This window comes from Haemorhous mexicanus, chromosome 26, assembly GCF_027477595.1.
Source record: "Haemorhous mexicanus isolate bHaeMex1 chromosome 26, bHaeMex1.pri, whole genome shotgun sequence".
NCBI classification, from domain to species: Eukaryota; Metazoa; Chordata; class Aves; order Passeriformes; family Fringillidae; genus Haemorhous; species Haemorhous mexicanus.
In genome coordinates this window covers 6,868,236-6,889,698 of record NC_082366.1, presented here as the reverse complement: position 1 = coordinate 6,889,698, position 21,463 = coordinate 6,868,236, and the positions used below count along the sequence as shown (strand labels likewise).

General features: G+C 40.2%; 1 protein-coding gene across 1 annotated transcript in view; it reads right to left on the bottom strand.

The window, feature by feature from the left end:
* Positions 1-21,463, bottom strand: part of FAM171B (family with sequence similarity 171 member B) — a 37,915-nt gene that overhangs the window by 8,860 nt on the left and 7,592 nt on the right. The window contains exons 2-6 of the mRNA XM_059868241.1: positions 7,047-7,280; positions 6,217-6,309; positions 5,772-5,927; positions 3,813-3,980; positions 156-272 (exon numbers count right to left, since the gene is read on the bottom strand). Of these exons, the coding sequence (XP_059724224.1) occupies positions 156-272; positions 3,813-3,980; positions 5,772-5,927; positions 6,217-6,309; positions 7,047-7,280 (768 nt within the window). The remainder of the gene's footprint in view (positions 1-155; positions 273-3,812; positions 3,981-5,771; positions 5,928-6,216; positions 6,310-7,046; positions 7,281-21,463) is intronic.

Genomic DNA, 21,463 nt, shown 5'->3' with positions numbered 1-21,463 from the left:
ACAAAACATGCAAGAAAATCGCTGTAAGGGCTCAAACAAAAGTTATCCAGGTGGTGAGGTTGCATATCACTTCTCCCTTCCTGCTGTTAAATGAAGCAGTCAAACTGACAGCCTTATGGGGCACTCAGGAGCTGCTTGGCCAGTGGTTGCCATACCTTTTGCTCCAGGCAGTGGAGCTGCTATCCAGTAGCCCAAGTGCTGAGCAGTGTATGTCCATACTAACTGGCCATCCACTTCCTTCACCACTCCTAGCCCACGGTTTACCCAAGCACCTGGGGGGAAAAAAGGACAAAACATTGCACATGCCATGCAGGATTCTTCTATACCTCAAACCATCAGCAACTGGGCCATTACCAAAAATATACAAGGTGACAGGAAAAACTGAAACTTCTGACAGCCACTGTTTCTTACACAGCTTTAGTTAAATGGGCACACTTCCTCTCCTGACAATTTCATTTCCAACATCCATCTGCAGCCATTTACTTTGAAACAATGCATCAGCATTACTCACCCGTAAAGTGAACTTAATATGATTCATTTTCTATTGATAACTGTCTTTCACAGATATGCACATAAATAATTTGAGAAAACCTATTATAAGACCTTCAGCATGCATGAAGGCCAAGACTAAAAAATGAGGGAGCAGGTAACTGATGCATATGAACACAAGTTCAACATCAGCTAGCAGAACTTAGTGGGAAAACATTTTAATCTTATTAAGCCACAATAGGATAAACTATGTTTGTTTTGAATGTTTCCTCCTCCCTGCCCCGAGGCTGTAATGGTTCAGTTAGCCCAAGGAAGTATTATTGTTAGGACACAGATTCCACACCATCTGTTTGGCAAGGCAAAGGAAAGGTATTATGGTATGCCAGCTCCTACAATTAATAAAGCATCCATTAGAAGAGAGAGAATTATACTTAACTCACTTAAATATGTTTACTGTGGGCCATTTTTGAAATTCTAAGGACAGAAAACAGCCTCATGTAACCAACCTCCCATATCCAACCTGCAAATACTGAAAGGCAGAGAGAACCACCAGCTTTTTTAATAATCAATAATCAAAGTATGAAAACAGTATAACTCATGTAAGCTGGAGCTTATATGAATTTCAATTTGATTTTCTTCCAGCAAAGGAAAAGTAAATATCTCCCAGCCAGGAAGTAAATGGTAAGGATGGACACCTACTACAGATGCAGAGAAAATAAAGCATTGGCCTTCTCCTGGTGCTTGTGATGGCTGGCAGAGGGGAAAGGCAGCAGCAACCACCCAGAGCTCTGAAAGTGCTTTTTTAGCCACCTGAGAAATCCTGTCCAGAGTCAGGAGTAATACCAGCAAACCTTGTATAAAAGGCAAAAATCATTTCTAGATCTCCAGAAGTTCTATCTTGACTGAAAAAATCCATGAGAAGCTATACAATGTTTGCTGCTCTTTTCAGCAAATTAGATCTTCCCCCACTATACTAGATAGAAAATACATGGTATTAAGGAAAAATATTAAAATGTGATTCATGAGTAAGACCATTTTCTCTATGGTTTACTGCCATTCAAGCAGAAGGATATAGTTCTCAATTTAATGTTGAATGCAAGCTTTCTGGTTTTTGGAATTCTATTAAAATCCACAAAGTACTTTTAGCACTAATGCAGCAAAATATTTCGTAAGAAGGAAGACACACTCAATACAGATGAACAAACTCTGCGTTTACAGCAGCTGAGTACAATAACCAAAGCTCATTTTCCAGGAAATCTCAGTACTACTCCACTTGGAGTAAGCCCCAGGAGCACTGCTCAGGCAGACCTGTGAAAGCAGTTTCTATCTTTTTCCTGCTGCATATGGGTCAGCCCACACCCCAGCGCATACAGACCTGTTCCCTTGCCACTATCACTGCTGACATGGGAGCTCTGATTACCATCATAACACATTATCCAAGGACTTCAGAGTTAAAAATTGTGTCAGTGTCTTGCTGGGGACATCCCACACGCAGCATCTTGGAGACCAGAGCCTCATTACTGAGTGCAGCGGGAGCTCTGCACTCAGCTCAGATGGGGGCCTGCTGCTCCCTGTGGATGCTCTGCAATGCCTGCTGCAGAGCTGAGGTGTTCAGCTGCCCTCAGTCACCAGAACCTTGACTAAAACACACCTTGCTATTACTCAGTTACCTTGGGAAAAATTATTTGGCGTGTGTCATATCAAAGTGAAAAAATAAAAGGAACATACTTAAGAATAAACATCCAGAAAGCGAATACAGTTGCAAATTTTTATTGTTAGAGAGGAAGAAATGGGAGGAAAAGCACAAGTGAATTTATGCCCCAAAAGTTGCTGTCCTTTTTCATCATCCTTCTGTCCCTCTCCTCAGCAAGCAGCAGTGAACAGTACACCTCAGAGAGCACCCACTACAAACAGCTTGCCTTTGTGGAATCTCTGTAAAGTACATCCCACTGGAGAGGAAAAACCAGCTGGTTTTATTGGGGTTTGCATCAGCAGGCCATACTCCTGGCTCCTGTTTACTCCCAAGGCCAACAAGCCTACGTAGGGATGCTGAGTAGGACCCTCCACCCCCAGATAAACACCTCACACTGGTTTGTATTCTAGCCCCATCCTGTGCTGCTCCAGTTCTGTCAACTCCTTGTTTAACAACAGTGTTGATTTAGCTTTGTTTAGGGAGGTAAAAAGCTCAGCACAGGATGAGCACAGGAGCTGGCTGTGGCAGTGGCAATAAGAAAAGTGGCTGTGGCAATAAGAAATTTAAATCCTGAGAGATATTTTACCACTTCAGACTAAAACCCTCTAAAATGCCATCTCTTTCCACCAATTACCCCTCTAAAGTCTTCTAGGTGTATAGACAGACTTAATCTTCTATGCCAAAACTTATCCTATTTACTTTTCCCCCCAAGACAGCCTAGCCAAGTTTTATTAGCACATCCTTCATTCAAATCCATGTTCTTCAGGTTTTTTTCATTAGGGTGATCAGTTTCTTTCTTGAATGTGCAAACAACACTTTGTTAGAGCAGGTGTTCCTCTCCTGTACTTCCAAACACTGTACAAAAGCTTTTTGCCTTGATGAGGAGCAAGATGTGACCTCACTCACTTGCATACTTCAAGCCTGTATATTCAATATAAATTCATAATTCAAGGGTGATGGTGGCTGTGAGGTGCAATGCAGGACAATCAGGACACTAATGCACCCACACCTAATACAGGTCAGCTAAATGGGTTACATGGACATAGCTCATTACTCACTCCTGACTAAAATTAGATGTGAAGGGATGACAAAAGGTTTAGAATGACTAATCCCCAGCCTCCTCTTTGCATACTGGAAGAACTATGTTGTTCCCTTGGATAGCTCTTATTTCACCTTCATTTCACTTTCTGAATTGTTTTTGTTAACTGAAACAATATCTATTCCAGTTCTAGCATCAAAGGATCTTTAGAGCTACACTCTAGGAGACAAAGCATCCAAACCTTCAGTTCAGGTTTGCTTTCTTCTAAGAAGGAGTTCACAAAATTACTAGGCTTGAAATTCAACATCACCTAAAATGTATGTTCTGTGAACACTCAGCCTCCCATGAAAATAAAAATCCAGTACATTAAATGCAGGTGAGAGGAATGCTGATGAATTTTACTACAGCTTTTTGAACTAATGAAAGCAGGGAAATACCTTTGAAAAATTCAAGCTGGTCCATTAAAATAAATGACCACCTATTGACTGTCACCTCATAGAATAATGCCATCACTGTTCCATGACCCACAGTGCCATGTGCCCAAACCTACAGGCATGTGCTAGAAGGCATAATAACAAATAACCCGCTTACCAATTTTCATATCAAATGTCCAGGCAGGTACAGCATCTCCTGATTTTACAGCAGTTGTGGGAAGAGGAAGGGTGACCTGAATGGGACCCTTTATGTTCAGTTCTTTCCCAGCCAAAAGAACATTTACACATATGGCAGCCAGAGGAGTTAATTCCATGCTTTTGAAACCTGAAGGCAAGAAATATCTTGTAATTCTTCTTTCGCAGTTTATTTTAAAAGACATAAATTAAGAATTAAGCTACTAAAGGCAAGTCCTCATCCACATCCAGCTACACAGTCAGCTGTTACCAACTTGGTCAAATAAAAATCAACATTCCTTCTGAACTTTTAACAACTTATGATTAAAAGAAAACAGAGTCATTTCTATACCAATGCTATAAGAGAAACACGTTTGCAACATCTGGATTCTGTGCTGACCATAGAACTAACCATGAGGCAAAACTTGGTTTGGGGTGGGGGAGGAAGGGTTTTTCCCCTCAGATCATCAGATTACAAAGCCCCTAATTGATGTGAAATACAGATCATACAAGAATTTTGGTATAATCACAATGTGCATAACATTGAATTAAACTGAAAGCATATGGAACCTGTCCTGTAAAGTATAATTTCCTAATTTGACAGCCAGAATTAACTGAATAGGTAATCATGAGGCTTGTCAAAGCACTCAGAGGAAATGTTGCATTTACAAGGCAGCCTGAAAGTTTCTTTCCTTTGTTTTCCTTTCACCAGTTTGCAAATGCTCCAGAATGCCCAGTTTGACAGGATGGTGAGAGAGGCTGAAACAGAATTACTAAGTAGCAGAATAATGTTAAATCTATGCAGGCTGTTAGAAGCTGGTTGTGAGAGAACTCCTGGCACGTCAGATATCAATTAGCTTCCACCTGCCCTAAAAGGAAGCCTATTCCTTCAGGGGTATATGAATAATTTAAAACACATGCCAGACAGATTGAAGGGAGAACTCAAAAAGGATAAACACTGCTTATTCTCCTTTGCTTCTTTCCTTCTGCCTTCCATTTAAAGAGGTGAAATACAGATAAGAAGGATTTTAAGATATCTTTGTCAAAATATCAGTATATATGCTGCCTTTAAGGAATGAAAATAAAACAATAGGGTATGATGACTTTAAAAAAGCCATGTATTTCCCTCTCCCTGCACCACGATGAATTTAAGAGCCTCATGGCTTCAGATCCACTGGGAATAGAAAGAAAAGAACAAAAGAAAGATTGAACTGCACACAGTACAACCTACCAGAGATTACTGTACCTCTGCAGATTAAAAAACTATCTGATAGAATGACAAATACTAACAAAACCCAACGGTAAAAGAGCAGAGTTACAACTCATAAAACCACTTAGTGCTTCTCCAGCGAAACAGATGCACAGAAAACATTATTCCAGCTGCACTCTGTACCCACAGGGACCACTCGGTCCCAGACTTGCCCAGCCTGACTGGCTGTGAGCCAAGAGGGGTTTCCCTGCAATCTTTCTGCTGGGCACAACCCCTGGAACCAATCACTCCGGTGAAAATGCAGGAACTCCACAGCTGAAGTTCACTGCTGCTGTTTCACTGATTTCTTTAGCTTCACCTACTGTACAGTCTGGCTATAATCGCATTTTTAAAGTGTTTACTAAACCAGTTCCACAGTCTCATGAAACCCTGAGCATAATAATCCTGAGCATAAACACATATACATACATATAGATGTAAAAAGCAGATTCTGAAGTTGTATTTCAGTGCAGCAAGATACGTTCTCATGCTGCATGGACCAAAATAGAGTAACACTGATTACTCACCTGATGTGCTTATAGCTCACTCCTGTGGAACAAAGCTTTCTGATCTAATACAAGAGAAGCAGGTTCAGGCCCTCTTAAATTAAGATTATGTTTTTCTGAAGCACTGTGCACTCATATGCATTATAATATTTCTTTATACGAATTCCTAACCATCATATTCACATACCTGATTTATTTAGAATAATTCCTGTTGTATAGAGAAAGCTGTCCACTTTCAAAAATTGCTCTGGCACTGTCAGATAGGCTGTAAGATTTGCAATGTGATTTGTTGGAAGCTTCATTAAAGATTTTGGAAACTGAACACTCGGTTGAGATTTGGCATCTGTAAAAGAGTAATATTTTGTCTTAGCCACAGTAAAACAGACAAACAGTGGTTTTTTTACCCTTCAGAAATCCACTTAGCATAAAAACCTGTTTTCACCCATTTTCTCCATTATTTCTGTATTTCCAGTCTAGCACTTGTCACAGCCCCTCATACAGCCACATAATTAACAGAAAATCTGGCTTTAAGTAGATAGGTATTATATAAAATGATGCTTAATTTCTTTTCCATGTGAGTGCAGATGGCTATCACAAAGTGTTTAGTTACAGTCTGCATGCACAGAACTTACCAGACAGTTTTCCAGTAATTATGACAGTATCTTCAAACAGCCATATATTAGCTTGACTTTGTGGGAATAATGAGAGCGTCACGGACGAGTAGACTGTGGAAAATGATAATATCTGTTATTACACTGTGCAACTAAAAAAAATCCTCCAAGGCCTCCAAATCTAAAGATCTATTGAACAAAGCAATTAATATACCAGAGAGCACATGAAGACTAAATAAATTACTCCTGTTATCCAGAGCAGATATTTTAGTGTTTAGGCAGAAAGACCTCTGTTGAATGTTTGCTACTATTTTATACCTTCTATGGATAAACAAGTGACTAGAAAGTCACTAGAAAGTGACTTAAAAGTCTCTTAAAAAAAAAGTGCCTTTTTTAGGATCATGCAGTAGTTAAACAAGAAAACCTGTGAGGAAACACTGCTGAAGCAGAGCTGTAACAGGTTATATCTGCTTAGAGGACAAAAAGCTTTGGCATTCCAAGAGTTACTCGGGAATTTTTTTTGACTCAGGTCAGCAGGATTTTTGTCAGGACACATTAACAGCTCTTTGCTAACTCTAGGCAAAAAAAAAAAAAAAAATCTAAGAATTCATTGCGTGTCACAACATAACCCACTTAGATTTTCAAAGGGCTATTTTCTGCTTTAGAATAATCTGAATTTTGACAAGTTTAACAGACTGTTCATCCTTAGATCTGCATTGACAGGCACCATCTCCCTTGACTGACTTCTCTGAGTTGTGTTCAGCTGACAGCAACCACCCAGACAGCTTAGGAGAGAAATTTAATTACTGCCAGAGAGAGTTTAATAATAGGGCTGTAAGACGCTTACATACTTGGCATCCTCGCAGTCTTCCAAGGCAAAGGTGTCAGCAGGTAGCCATCCTTGTATGAGACAATAGTTAAGCTTAATCCCAGTTTGTAGGGGACTTTTATCAACACTGCTCCGTTGTTCCCAGTGAGAGTAGAATTTGTCAGGGTGTAGTTAACAAACACCTCGACCACTGCTTGGCGCAGGTACTGATGGCTGATGATGTCATTTACTTGAACTTTTAGGGTAAAAACAGATCCTGTTGACAAAAAGAGAAACAGGAGGTCACGATGATACATCACAGCTAAGGACCATGGTTTTGTGAAGTCCTGGAGCTCGGGTCTTTGCTGTTAATGCACTGCACAGTGGATCCCTATCCCTGGCCAAAGGCAGGGGTAAGCATGCAATTTCTACCCCAGAGAATGGGGAAAACAAAACACCTGAAGATGAGGCACAAAGGTGTCAAAAAGTTTATCAAACTCAGCAAATATAATATCTAACCAGTTAAAAAAAAAACCCAAAACCAAAAAAAACCACCAGCATTGGAAACCAAATGACAAAGTGATCTTTCCCTTTTTGTTTAAGCTTGAAGAATGCATCTGTGACATCGTGAGGTTTACTGTGCTCTGCGATATCACACTGATAATACAGATGGTCTTCTTGTCCAACCCTTGGCTTGGGACACACATTTCAAGGTGCACCTTGAGTTTGTAAAGGCAGAGACCCTGATGTCTACAGACAGTGGGACAATACATTTCTATTTACATGTATAACATTATTATAAATGCATCCAGACATTAAGTTACCGTCTCCGGCCAGACTTGTACTGGCTACTTTTCACGTTCCTACATTGCAACTTCTAAACAGTATTTTCTACTCTAATTAGAGGATCTGATAGTTCATACCATACCCAGTGCCTTGTAGAGATCATAATTACAGTGACTAAAAAGTATGTTGAAAATAATCAATCCTCTTGAACAACAGACTCTGAATCACAATTTCTCTCTCACCCTGATGGCAAATAAAACTGTTAGGCAGTCTTTTCACAGTATGTGAATAGGGACAGAATCCCACATTATTTCCAGAAAAATTTGATTTTAGAAATTAAAATACCTAAAATATTACTAATAAAATAGTTTCAATAACAGATTTTCCAGTATTTTGCTTCCAGATCTACTGCTATTCAATATCACTCCATTACTTTGTATCATAACACTTTCAAATCCATTCATCATGAATATGTATTTCTATTTAGGTCAAATGTCAAGTTAAGTTATTTGACATGTACCTACCCAAAATCATACTTCAATTTCACTGTGTTATCCCCACTATAATTGAGATTGACATTGCACCAAGAGATTACTGCCACTGACCTTGATGGAAATGAATAGGTCTTGAGGACCTGAGTGCAATTCATCCAAAAAAAACCCCAGTATGTGGTGGAGATGCCCTCCAAGTTGGGCCTCTCTAAAATAAGTATTTATTTAGATCTATTGTATGCATGGAGTATATTATATATTCATGCAAAAAAATTATCTGCATCTAACAAAAGCTACACTGGCCTCATTTACCTTTACTACATACACAGCAAAAGCTTACCAGCTGTGCCAGATTGATTTTCTGCAATGTTGTTAAAAAAAAAAAAAAATCTACAACTCCTTGAGCAAAATGATATTTTCAGAAAAAATGTTAAAAAACCCAGTGGCACTCAAATGTATTTGACAGAGTTAATCAAAAAATGCACAATAATCTTGGAACAGTGTTATCTGTTTTTTTCTTTTCCTTATGTAAGATATTTCGAGAATAAAACTGCTTTAAATTGATGTGCTAGAGGGGTTTGAAAGTATGTGATAATGGGGAAAAAAAATTATGTCATGTCAGCAAATTACAGGCTCCAAACAGCTCCTCCAGGCATTGATCCAGTTACACAGATACCAGCATCATTCCAGTGGCTGCCAAAACTTGAAAAACAGGTCATTTGCCCCTGGCCAATGACTAGTTAAAAGGCTACAGAGGAGAGAAAACAGGCTGTGTACAATATTATTATCCAGTAATCATTTGGAAGTCAGGAGTCCATCATGAAATGGTATTTAAAAGTAAGAAATACAGTGGTACAAAATTCAAGCTGATGCCAGTAAGAAGGAACACCAGAAATGCCTGTTATAAACTGGCATTTTAACAGCTGGAGTCAAGTTAGGAGAAAAAAAGCCTAGTTTTAATAGCTGAAATCAGTCATAAGAAATTAAAATCTAAAATGTACTCAGAAAGACACATTCTTTCAATCATTTCATACTTTTAATGAGTACTTTCCATTTCCTGCTGACAAAAAGCCTAACAAGACGACACAGGAGAGAGGGCAAATGCCACAGCCCCCCTGCAGATGTTGGTAAATTCAGAGGTTGTTCTGTGTGCAAAACTATTTCTTCCTCTCATCTCCTTCAGTTACAGCCAGATTAAACCCCAATTTCTTAGAACCTTGAGATTCCAATTAAAAACAAATAAAATAGAAAGCTGTGCTGTTTTCACTCTCTCATGGTGAGATGAAGAATATCATTGCCTGCTTTTAGCCGTGCTGAACTTTGATTAGTTCCTTCTCCCATGGGTATAGAAATTGCCACAGCATTTCCCCAAAGTGATGCTCTGCCTGGAGGGGCCTTGAGGAGATGCAGACATCAGGCTGGAAATACAGATTGAAATCCCAGGGATTGAGATCCTGGGGTTTGCTGAGGCAAAGCTCTCCAGTGGCAGCTCTGGAGGAGTCCCTAGCTACGTGAGTGTCACGCACAGGGGTGCTCACTTCATGCCCCTGAACATCCAGACAGATTGAAGGTGACCCAACCCCTGTTCTCGGTGCCTTTGGCCTTTTCTTTTGTGCTCACACAAGAATCTCCCTGACAAGAGGGAGTTGTGTCCTGCCTGCACTTGGATTTGATAATATCAACTCTGCCAACAAGTCACTCTAAACACCCACACAATGGTTTGGGAGACACTTTTTAAAAATAATTATTCTTTGCACCCCTGAAGAGTAACAGCACAGGAGCCATGAGGACACCTCATTGTGCCTCTACCCAAATGCTTGTGAAATGAAAACAAGCGAAAAGTCCATCTGAAAAAAAGCCAGAATCCAACTGTAACAATTTTCCACTCACGAAGCCACATTCACCGCACTTTTTCAGATCAGTTGTTGCAGCCCAGTGAAAAGCAGGACATTCCCAGGGCCCAGAGCTCAGAGTTTGTATGCTGCTCTGGTCCTACAGCACGGATCATTTCTTTCTCACCTTCACGTCCCCTGACCAGCTCCCTCCTCACAAGCCTCACATCCATTAATCTACAAATTTATAACCAATTTAATGGCATTCAGTTATTAACCATGTCACAGTCCAAGACACCTAATTTGCAAAGAAAATACTGCTTTTCTTTTTATAAATACCTAAATTTACAAGCCTTTAACAACAATTTTAAGTCTCAACTATGATGGAAACTGCAGGATATTTTAATCACATATAAATATATAAAAGGAGACAAAACCCTTTTCCTTTGATATAGGACTCAACCCCTTCATGTATCCTTTCAGTATATATAAAATATACTGAAAACCAATTCACATAAAAATAATGAACACTTGGCCAGCTTTTTAGCAAAACCAAAGCTGAAAACCTAAACAATGGATGAACCTTGTGCTTTTTTCTGGTCGTTGACATGTGCCAAACACAAGTGGGTCAGCTGTATCTCAGTATTAAACAGATTTGACAGAACTCCTACAATTAGAACTCAGTCCTTGCTAATTTGATTTGTGCTGCCTCAGAGGAAGGGATTCCTCTCTTGGCAGGTCCACTGGAAATGCCAGCTCCTACAGCATTAAAATGTTTGTGATAGACCTTCATACAAATGCAGCAGTTATTCAGACAGAGAGAAAAAAGGCCTTCTACCACATTTAGCTACTTCAGAAATGTCCTAGTCAGTAAAATTGATTTTTCTGAATTTACACCCAATTCCTTTGAGAAGAAATATCTAATGCCTGGAATTTGTCTTCATATCACTGTCCTAACTCAGAAATCCTGTCACAGAATTAAGCCAAATAACTGCTCGGAATTGCAAGCTGGGTACAAATGTAACAGTGAAAAAAAAAATCTCAATTATGATCCATGTAATTTGTTCTTAATTCTGCAGACAAGCATGTCATCTGGTTACCATTTATGTGAGATTTAATTACCATGGTCAAGGCCAGAGCCCTCACAGGCACCAATATGTTCCAAACTCCACATAACTGAGATATGGCAGTGAAAACACACACAGGGCACTGCCCAGGTTATGGTGGTGAAAACACACACACATTCTGCCAGCCCTAAACCCTCTTTTTTTCTCTATTAATCACCAAGTTCCTACAGCCAGAGAGGTTCTGCACCTGGAGGGAGGCAGTTACTCTTAGACTCACAGACAGCTTCCCAGTTAATTATCTTATGGGATGAGCAGTAAGTACAATCAAATTATTCCTTAGTTCCTTCCTTCAGAGAGGGCTCCTCTCACCCTTGCCCAGAGGTGTTTAAACCCACGGCAGAAAATATGAGCTGATATGAGCTCTGTGTCTCCCTCCTAACCAGGCAGAGAAATCCCAGGCTGTGCCATTTCCTTGGTCTTATCTAACTGAACAACCCTCTTTTCCATCCTTTGCATTCAGAGAAAACCTTATTTTTTGGCTTTGCACAATTAGGGATATGAAAGGTGCACTGATCTGTAAAGGAACAATGTGCAATAAGAATAAAGGGTTTTACTACACATCCAGTATTGCGGTGGGTATTGCCATGGCAGGGTGGAGATCAATGAAACACATAATCTGGACAGCCAACACACATCTGGCTTCAGTAAAAAAAGGTCATGCCAGAGCCATCCTTCTGCCCACAAACACCAATTGCTACTTCTTAAAATTCCCTTACAATTACTAAAATTCCCTTAAAACTACTAAAGATGGGGGGGAAAAAAAAGATGGGGGGAAATAGAAGCCACCTTCAGTTCATTAAAAATCCCTTACATGAGGGGCAGTTGTGGCAGCACCTGAGGGCTGGGGGTGACTGGGAGAGTGCAGGGCCAAGCCCCCTCCCCACAGGCACCATCCCTCTGTGGGTACCTTTGTTCTGGAGTCACTGGCACAGGACTGAGCTTGCTGCCTTGCACAGTGCATGGAAATGACATAATAGGTGACCCCTAAACTGCCATAACTATTTTATGGGTGCCTTGTGAGAGTTATTGTCAGGCTGGGGTGAGCTCTCTGCCTGGTTTTCAATTATGCTTCTCATAGCTATCAAATAAGCTGCAAATCGAATTAATAACCACTACAGCCAAACGCAGGCTTCATTTGTTAGCTATCAGTGCTCTTTTATCCTGTCATACTCCATGCAGTAATTTATAGACCCTAGTACAGATGGGCATGTACATGTATAAAGATCTTTCCAACGCTGCACAAATCATTCTATCTGTTCCAAATTGGTATCAGAAGATCTCATTTAGAAACTAATTACGTGATTCTTTAGAAGGATGTTTTATGTGCTACTCTTCTGATTTAAAACAGAAGCAGAAAATAAATAGTAGAACATAATTTTCTCCCTAAAAGGGAACAGGAGCACTGCTAAAAAAAAAAAAAATACACTGCAAGTGTTTCGGCCTGTGCAATTTTCACTTTGTCTTTATTAATTAGTTGTAAGTACAGTCTGCATATTTAATTTTCAACAACTTATGACCGAACTGAGAAGCAAGGAAGCTCACACTGTTCACAAAAGGTCTGAGAAAATTCAGCAAATATCTAACCAGCTGTAAAAATCTGGAAAAGAAAACCTTAGATTTAGAGAAGAACAACACATGCTTAGGACAACAAATACAATCATTCCACCTGGCTGCAAAAAGAAAATACTTGGAAATTGACAACTACTGACAGTCTCACTCTTGCACTTAGCAGGAGGTTCAGTTTGCACCACCCCTCTCCAGACTCACTCTGGGAGTTAACACTTTCCAGCCAGGGACTCAACACTAACCCCAAAGCGCTGGGTGAAGAACAGGGGTACAAAAGGACAGACACAGACTGCAGCAATTGCTAAAAATTGCCTTATTTAGGTTGATCTTCAGGCAAAGTTGCAGCATTATGGCTCTAATTTTAAAGCAAGTAGACACTGCACCTTGAAATGCCCTTTGGAGAAAAGATTTTGATGTTTTACTGCTTTTAAACAATACAGATACCACAGAAGATATTTTTAAACAAACTGAAGCACAGAGGTGATCAGTATTTGCTGCATTTGTATAGTAACAGCCAATCCACATTATCTATACAGAACAGTTCTGTAGCTCTGCACTACCTTAAAATATTTTAATGCAAAATCAAACTTTAGGATGTATATTTAAGAGAAGCTTTGGCAAACATCTTTACAGACACAGAACACATTACCAATTTCCAAGGACAAAGCAGCAAAACAGGGTCTGGGAAAGTAGGACACCACAGTATTCCCACTGCCCTATTTCTGGTCAACCAATTTCCACAGAAGGCATCTACAAAATTTCAATTATGAGGGAGCAAAAGGTAGATCCTGGGGGGAACAGGCAGTCCCTTTTACACAGAGAAAGGCTGTTACAGTCATTTTTGCTGTAGTTTAACACAATCTAGTCAGATCTAGCTGTTTCCACCAAGCTCCTGCTTCACAGTCAAGAAAAAGTGTAACATTAGAAATTAAAAAAAAATTAGCACGCTGTTGCCTAAGCTTTGTCACACATCAGACTACTCAACTGAGCTTTTGCTGGGAAAAAAACCAAAAAACAATTATATTCTAACTCAGAGTTTTTCAAAGAAATTCTTTTAGATTTGCTTCAAATAATGTTTTATTTCAGATCTAGAGAAACACTTCCTTATTTCATTTTATTTCTCTGATGAGAATATCACAGCATAGCTGTGATAGGCACGTGCAGCCCACAGTGCCAGAATTGTCAGGCATCTCTACATGGGTTAGTAGGAAATGATAATTATTTACTAGAGGCTCATTCATGTCAGTACATGCATCATTTCAGCACACAACTGCAGTGTTCAGGTGGCCCTTCCTCCCACCTTATTGGGAAAATTAAAAATAGAGCATAAGAGCACCTTTCACACGCTATTTCTGACTCCTCAGTGCCACACCAAGGAAGGGCTGCATCTCTTGAAACAACTGGATGCTTTTACTCTGACGAGCTGAACGAATCAATGCAGGAAGAGATGTAAACCCAACAGTCTGCTGTCATCTCCAACAAAAATACACCTGGCTTTCTGCTCATTCACTGTGCTCTGAAAAATCCCTTTCCCACTTCCTATTTCCCCTTGCCTTTGATCATGTCCTCCTTCCTTTGCAGGGCTCTGCTCAGTCTGCTTCCTCCACATTTCAATCCATCCTGGAGCCACCTCTGTGATGAGGAGTCCCTGTAATATTTTAGCCGGTGAGATCACCGGTTATAAAAAAAGACTTTTCTAAAGATGAGGTTTTCTGCAAGCCTCACACTAAAAAGAGTGGTGAATTTATTACATGAAATTAAGTGCTTTGAATCAAACCCATCAGGGTGAGCACTTTAAAGGGACACTTCTAATCTAGCAGACTGAAAAACTGCCAGGGATTTGCCTCTGGGCAATTAGCATGATCCAGAGAAAACTTCAAGGTTCTAAGTCAATTAGTAGGTCTAAGACTAGTTATTTATTTAGTTGAAAACAGACCCCAAATGCAAGTTCATATGATAATAAAACTGTATGAGACAGTATGAAGCAGCTGACTGCCTACTAATGCACTGGAGCAAGTGTTATAAATTTGACAGAAAAGAACAAAGCATTTTTCCCTTCTTAAAGGGATTTTGATGGGGAAAAAAGTAAATAAAGGAAAAAACCCAAAACACCAGTGAAATAGAATGTTTATCTGAGTCATACCTTGTCCATTTTTTCCCAGCCAAAGTGTGAAAAACGCCAATCACTTGTTTTTTAAATTTTTAAATATTTAATAGTAATAAAAATAGTTATAAAAATAGTAATACAATTAGAGTAATAATAATTTAGACAATTTGAATTAAGACAATATGAGACAATAAAAACAAAGAGTTACAGACATCCAGGTACCTTTTTCTGGGCAGGAAAAGCCCGAAAAAGGACACCCGTTAACAAAGGATTAACCCTTAAAAACAACAGCCTGTTGCATATTCATACACTTCATGCATGATGCATAAATTCCATTCAAACACAAGATTCGGCCTGGTCATCGTCAACTTCTTCCTCCTAATCCTAACAGTGCCTTCGAGGCGGGAAGAAGTTCATTCCTTTTGATAAGAGGGCAATAAATTCTTTTTCTCCAAAAGATTTAGGTGTCCTGTGGCTGCTATCTCGCTGCAAGTCCTTTCTTTAAAAAAAAGTATCCTACATAGCACAGTTTCTATTTTAAAAATTTTTATAACCTAAAACTATATTTAACACACTACTGAAGAGAATTAATACAGCATTACTTTCTAACACAACACATATAATATTCATTTTAATATTTGCGAAAAGCCAATCATAGAATACGCATTTTTCACACAAAGTATTCATAGACATGGCACCACTTTTACATGGAATTAATACTGCATTTTACGGATGTTTCCACAAAAAAAATGTTGCTAGTTGCATTAATTTACTGACAGAAATTTTGTTTCACTTCAGCAGAATAATTTTTTTTTCCACTTTAAGAGAATTATTTTCCTTTCATATACAGGCGTCGTGGTTTGAGGGGAAATGGTTTTTTTGGGATGGTGTGGTCATGCCAATCGGTGTCCACATTTTAATATTGGCACCTGGTTTGTCCACTGAAGGCGTGGATACGCCTCTGAGAACACAGGGGGTTAAAAGCTGTGAACTCCCACTGGAAGTCCCTTTTGGGTTCCGGTCCTGGACAAGAGCAGACCTCCCCTGTCCAGCTCCTAGCTGGGCAGGGGGGAGGGGAGCCATGTGGCCGGAGGGAGGTAGGCCAGGCCTGGGCCGAAGGGTGGAGGAGCATTGCACTGCGAGGGCTTCGGGCAGCCATCCCCCATTCCCCCCCCCCGGAGGGAGAGAGAGAGAGCAGACTGTGCTTGTGATAGCGCGGCTGGAGTGAAGGAGAAGGGGGGGGTGCCCAGCAGGGCAGCCAGCCGTGGGAGTTCATGAACCAAACCGGCAGAGCCTGGGACTTTTAACCCTTCTTGGGACGATGGAAACCTTGCAAATGCTGATTCCTCCTGGAGTTGGTGAGATTGAGAGAAGTTGAGAAGAATTCTAGGTGGGAGGAGATGATGGAGTGGCTTTTGGCTGGACTTTTCTTGGATAGCTATGGACAGAACCCTTGAGTTCCTGTGACACAGAGACTGCATCCTAGGGGGAGGCAATGGCTCAGAGCCAGGAGAGTGCGGTGATGTGAGAGTGTGTGAACAGAGACAAAGGGTGGAGGAGGGTGGTGGTGGTGCCCTCCATCTTCGAAGAAGAAGAAGAGGAAGATGATCTCTGTTCAAGAGACCCCTCAGCCCCAGGGGGTAAAACACGGGGGGGACAGGTGTCCCAAAGGGAGAGGGACTGTGCTCTTTTTGGAACAGGACAAAGCATCCTTAAAGGGAAAAACCCTAGAAGCAGCTCTGGTCTATGTGCAGTGGTGAGAGCACTGGACATGGAAGGAAGAGGTCACGATGGCAAAATGTTCTCCAGGCGGTGCCACAGTGACATGGAAACACGCGAAGTTTCGACTGTTTCCTGGGTGAAGTCTGTGGTGCAAGAGGGACTCCTCTCTTCTCAAAGAACTGAGAATTGATTATCCAAAGGGTGGCAACGGAATTAAGAAATTTGGTGGGGGGAGGAGGAGGAAATTTGGAAGGTTTTCATCCTGTGTTCTGTGTGTTTTTCCCTGTAGTTTTACGTTAATAAAGTTTTTTTCCTTTCAGTCGGAAGTTGGAGCCTGCTCTGCTCTGTCTCTGATCACATCTCACAGTAGATACCAGGAAAAGAGGTTTTCTCATGGAAGCACTGGCATTTCACCAGGCTCAGACCATGACAACAGGGGTTTATGTTTTATATGGAGTTGTGTGCATATGTAAATACAAACCTTAAGCAAACAACAAGAGGAAAAGGATATTTGCTTTTTGATGAGAGAGGTAAAGAAAACTGCTAATCATTCTTACTAGAAATCTTGTCCTTGAATACTTGTTGAAAAATATTAATTTATGGCTCATTAGTACTTAGGAACTGAAAGGATTTCCAAAGTAGCCAAAAAGCAGTAGCTCAGTGTAAACCAATAAACTGTTCTCGCCACAACTTTTGTTATCAGTTCCTCCAAATTCAGAAGCAACTGAAAGGCAAGATGAAATTTAATCAGGACTAAATATGGCAAATATTCAACTCTGGCAAACTTGAGCTGGCACATTTTGTTGTGACATTTGCCCAGTATAATGATGTCTGTACTCCCCAACAGATATTAAATTCCCACCCCTCTCATTCCATGATACACTTGTACAGGTACTGATTGCACCACTACCTTGAGTTCACATTAAAAAAAAAAAAATTACAAAAAAAAAAATCTAAAAAAATGCAATTTTATCCTTGCAATTATTTTAACGGATTTAAGTTACTTTATAATCTGGATGGCCTCAGTATTCAAAATCTGTGTGATTGCATAGGTGTTGCCATAAAATCAGAATTTCAGATATTAAGTTGTATTAGTGGTAGTTATGCTAAGGCTTTGGTAGGCCCAGTAGTCAATTTGTAACCTGTATTGTAGAAACTGTTACCAAGAAGTTAGAAGAAATCAGCGAAGCTTGCTGAGGAGGTAAATTCTTAGTTTATTTAGAGAATGTGCAGTTAAGAACAAATTGTCATCTATAGTTTAAAAGCAGTAGAGCACAAGAAATAAATCACCTTAAAGAATGTAGACTTTGAAGGTACAATAAACTAATCAAGCGTTAGGAGCAGGCACGTAGACTTAGTGAAGTAAAATCTGTGATGAGCTAATCAGACTTCAAAAGGTATTTAAACCCTGTGATTTGCTTACAAGGGGGGGCTCTGACTTTGGACGGTAGTCCTCAGGTCCCCAGGGCCCTCAATACAGCACCGCATAAAACAACTTTGTTGTTTTGTGTCTTTCTACTCGGATCGGGCAACGTAGGCATATATGAAATAAACAGAGCAGATCTTTCTCCTTTCTAATGCCTTCATTATCAGCGATCAGCTCAGGTGGGGAGGTCTGAGGGGTCCGCGCTCGCCACCAGTCCGTGGGCAGAGCTGGGGGCTCGGTCCCCACGGGAACACCTGGGATTCCCCATTTCAACATTTGGCATTTCAGGTCCTCTGTCCAGCCGACATCTTTGAGGTTACGGTGATGGGCAAAAAGGGTCTCAGCCTCTCCGCAGGCTCTGGATTCTGTTCCTCACGTCCAGACATCACTTTGATCTCTTAATTCTGTCTTGGCTCGTTGTTTTTAGGGGTTTATTTGCTAAGTTTGGTGGGGGTCTTCCCCCGTTGCATGCATGCTCCGAGGTCATTTGCATGCCCTCCGATGTCCCCTCCTTTCACCTTGGCGGGGGCGGGATGCCATCCTCCTGGCAGCAGGCAGGGGGGTACTGACAAAAAGGGGAATTCTCAACAATAGAGAGTTAACGACCGGCTCTTAACAGGTGATTACAACATGAAGCTAACAAAGACCCTCCGCTGCCAGAACCGGCTCCACTTGTAATTCCACAACCTTTAAAAAAATGGGTAACCCTTTTTTTTACTCATAGCAATAGATAGCTTTTTCAATTTGAAGATCTGGTGTATACATGGAGGACTGATCTGATGAGTTATTTGAATAAATAAACAAAAATAGCCATTTTCTACAACCAGATGTGTTCTGCCATTAGAAGTGGTTACACTTCCACCCAAGGTCTCAGACCAGAGGCATAAACAAACTGCATAAGCACAATAATCATTCCACAAATGTTGACAGGAACCAAATATTGATGAAATTAAGGTCTTGCAAAATCAATAAAATAAGCCAGATGATCATAGGCAGTATCCCTGATGATTACTGCTGCATAATCAATGAACACCTTCCTGGAAGGATGCTGCTTGTAAGAAGTGCAGCAGAATGCCGTCAGGCTAATCCATAAAGCTGCTAACCACTCACTCCCCCTTCCACCCCCAAGCACTTTGAAGTGCTCCTGATAAGAAATAGAAAATAGAAGGAAAATTCCCCTTGATATATTTTCTTGGGCTACCTAAGCAAGAGCCATGAAATTCAGACAGGAAGGCAGCCATGAAGGTTAGATGGGATTTCTTTTTCCCCCTGCATCCCTTTAACACTGCATAGCATTTATGTAATTTAAAAAATTCACTGGGATAATTTTAAGTGCACAGCATGCACTGCTGCAAGGTATTCATTTGGTGAGGAGTTGCAAGATGTTTTTTCACCATTTGTGGCTTCTTCACAAATTAAAATCAGACTGTGTCACCACCCGAGCCAGAACATGGGAATCCACAGGACACAATAAACCTATGAGAATTAAAATTACCATAGCAACTCTGCATTTTGATTTGCTGCTGTTTTGTTGAATCAGCCAGCCTGGCTCTCAGAGCTGTGGTTACTATGGAAGACTGGAGCAGAAATTCACCTTCCTGGGGCAAGGGAGACAGACAGCAGACAAGATGAAATGCTGCAGTCTGCAGAGCTTCACTTATTTAGGAGTCATTTATTTTAAATAAAATCTTCTGTAATTTAATATAAGTGAGATAAATTATTAATATTACAAGAATAAAATCTTAAATAAAACTTACCTTTCAAATTGAGATAAATTTGCAAGTGAAAGCGATTAAAATGAGTGAGCAAATACTAGAAAGAGCTCCCAAAACCTACAAAACATAACAGCTTTGCCCAGGCATTTCAGAGGCCATTATAAGGTTATTTTTTTCATTTCCGTTTACTCACTGGCTAATATTAAACCTGTAATGCTGCTCTTTCACTTTTTTTAAATCACTGTCAGTATCATTTTACCTTGCACCAGAGCTGAGAAAATGAAAATATTAAAAATTCAGTTTGTTAGAGAATACTGGGGGAAAAAGTACAAAGGGGACTATTATAAAATCTTCATAATACTCTATTTTAAATTTATTTATATAAACCCCACAATACATCATACATCTTCAAGAAAAATGGGCAAGTGCCTATTAGAGGATAAGCCAACAACGTGGATTTCCCAGTGATGAACTTTACTGTGGCAGTGTGATTTCAGAGTTTGTCTCGGGTACCCTGTCCTTTCCCAGGGGTCAATCACTTCCCCCTCTCCCGGGCGCTGTCTGTCAATCCTGGCATTCCAGAGTTGATTGGCAGAGTTCACTTTACAATTAAACCTTCAGCATTTACACAGCAAAAATAAATCAGCCAGCAGCAGCACCTTAACAAAATGTGACCATTTTTTGTAGAGAACTTTGAATGAGTGGTCAAACCTACCCTCTAACAGTCAATATACTTGGACAGAAAGAATATTCCAGTACCCTTGCAACATGAATCATCTTTTTTTTTTTTTTTTTAATCCTAATGGGTCAGGTACAGCATTTGTCCTGTGGAATTCCTAGTGGTGGCTTGTGAGTGGAATTGGCAGAAAAAAATCCTGTGCAATTTTAAACATACCCTCAATATGACAGAAGGAGGAAAAAAAAAAAAAAATTACAGGAAAACAAAGCAGCACCTGTTCAAACACGACATTTAATGCTGTGGGACCCTAAGACAGACACGCATCCACAGATTCTGTGGCATAATACAGCCCACAAACCAGAAATTCAAACATCAGTGCACATTACTCACTAATTGCAAAGGACAGCTACTGTTGCATTCAGAGATATTTTTCAATAACAACCTGCTCACTACCCTTGTCTGAGAATACTTTCCTTCCCCTAAAGCTGTACAATCTCATACTACTCCTTCAAGAAAGATATTTGTAATGCTGCTGCAATGTCTGTCTCTCACCTGCAGGGAAAGATCCTCTAATCATTTGGAAGAAGGCCAGTGTATAAAGGCATATATGGAGAAAATAGAATTTAAAGTTTGTAGGACAGCTTTCCCTAAGGGTAGCACTGTACACAGGGAATAGGAATTTTTTATTGCAAGAGTTAGGAAATCCATACTGCAGCAACAAAGCAAGAGCACCCAACAAGCTATAGTCTCTTTCATATAGAAATTTTCATTAAAGTTGAATTTCATAAAGTGAATGATGAAAAAACACAAAAAGAATACAGAGTACCAGGTATTAGAAAAATGATTGCAGATTCCTACTCATTTAAAATAAATATTATTGCTCAGAGCTTAAAAAGGTTTAGAAAAAGAGAAAGTTCTGTCACATCAGGTCACGGGCTAGAGCAAAACAATGGCACCAGGACTGCAGCAGAAGAACTCCACTGCTCTGGGCCAAGGATGCCACGGGCTG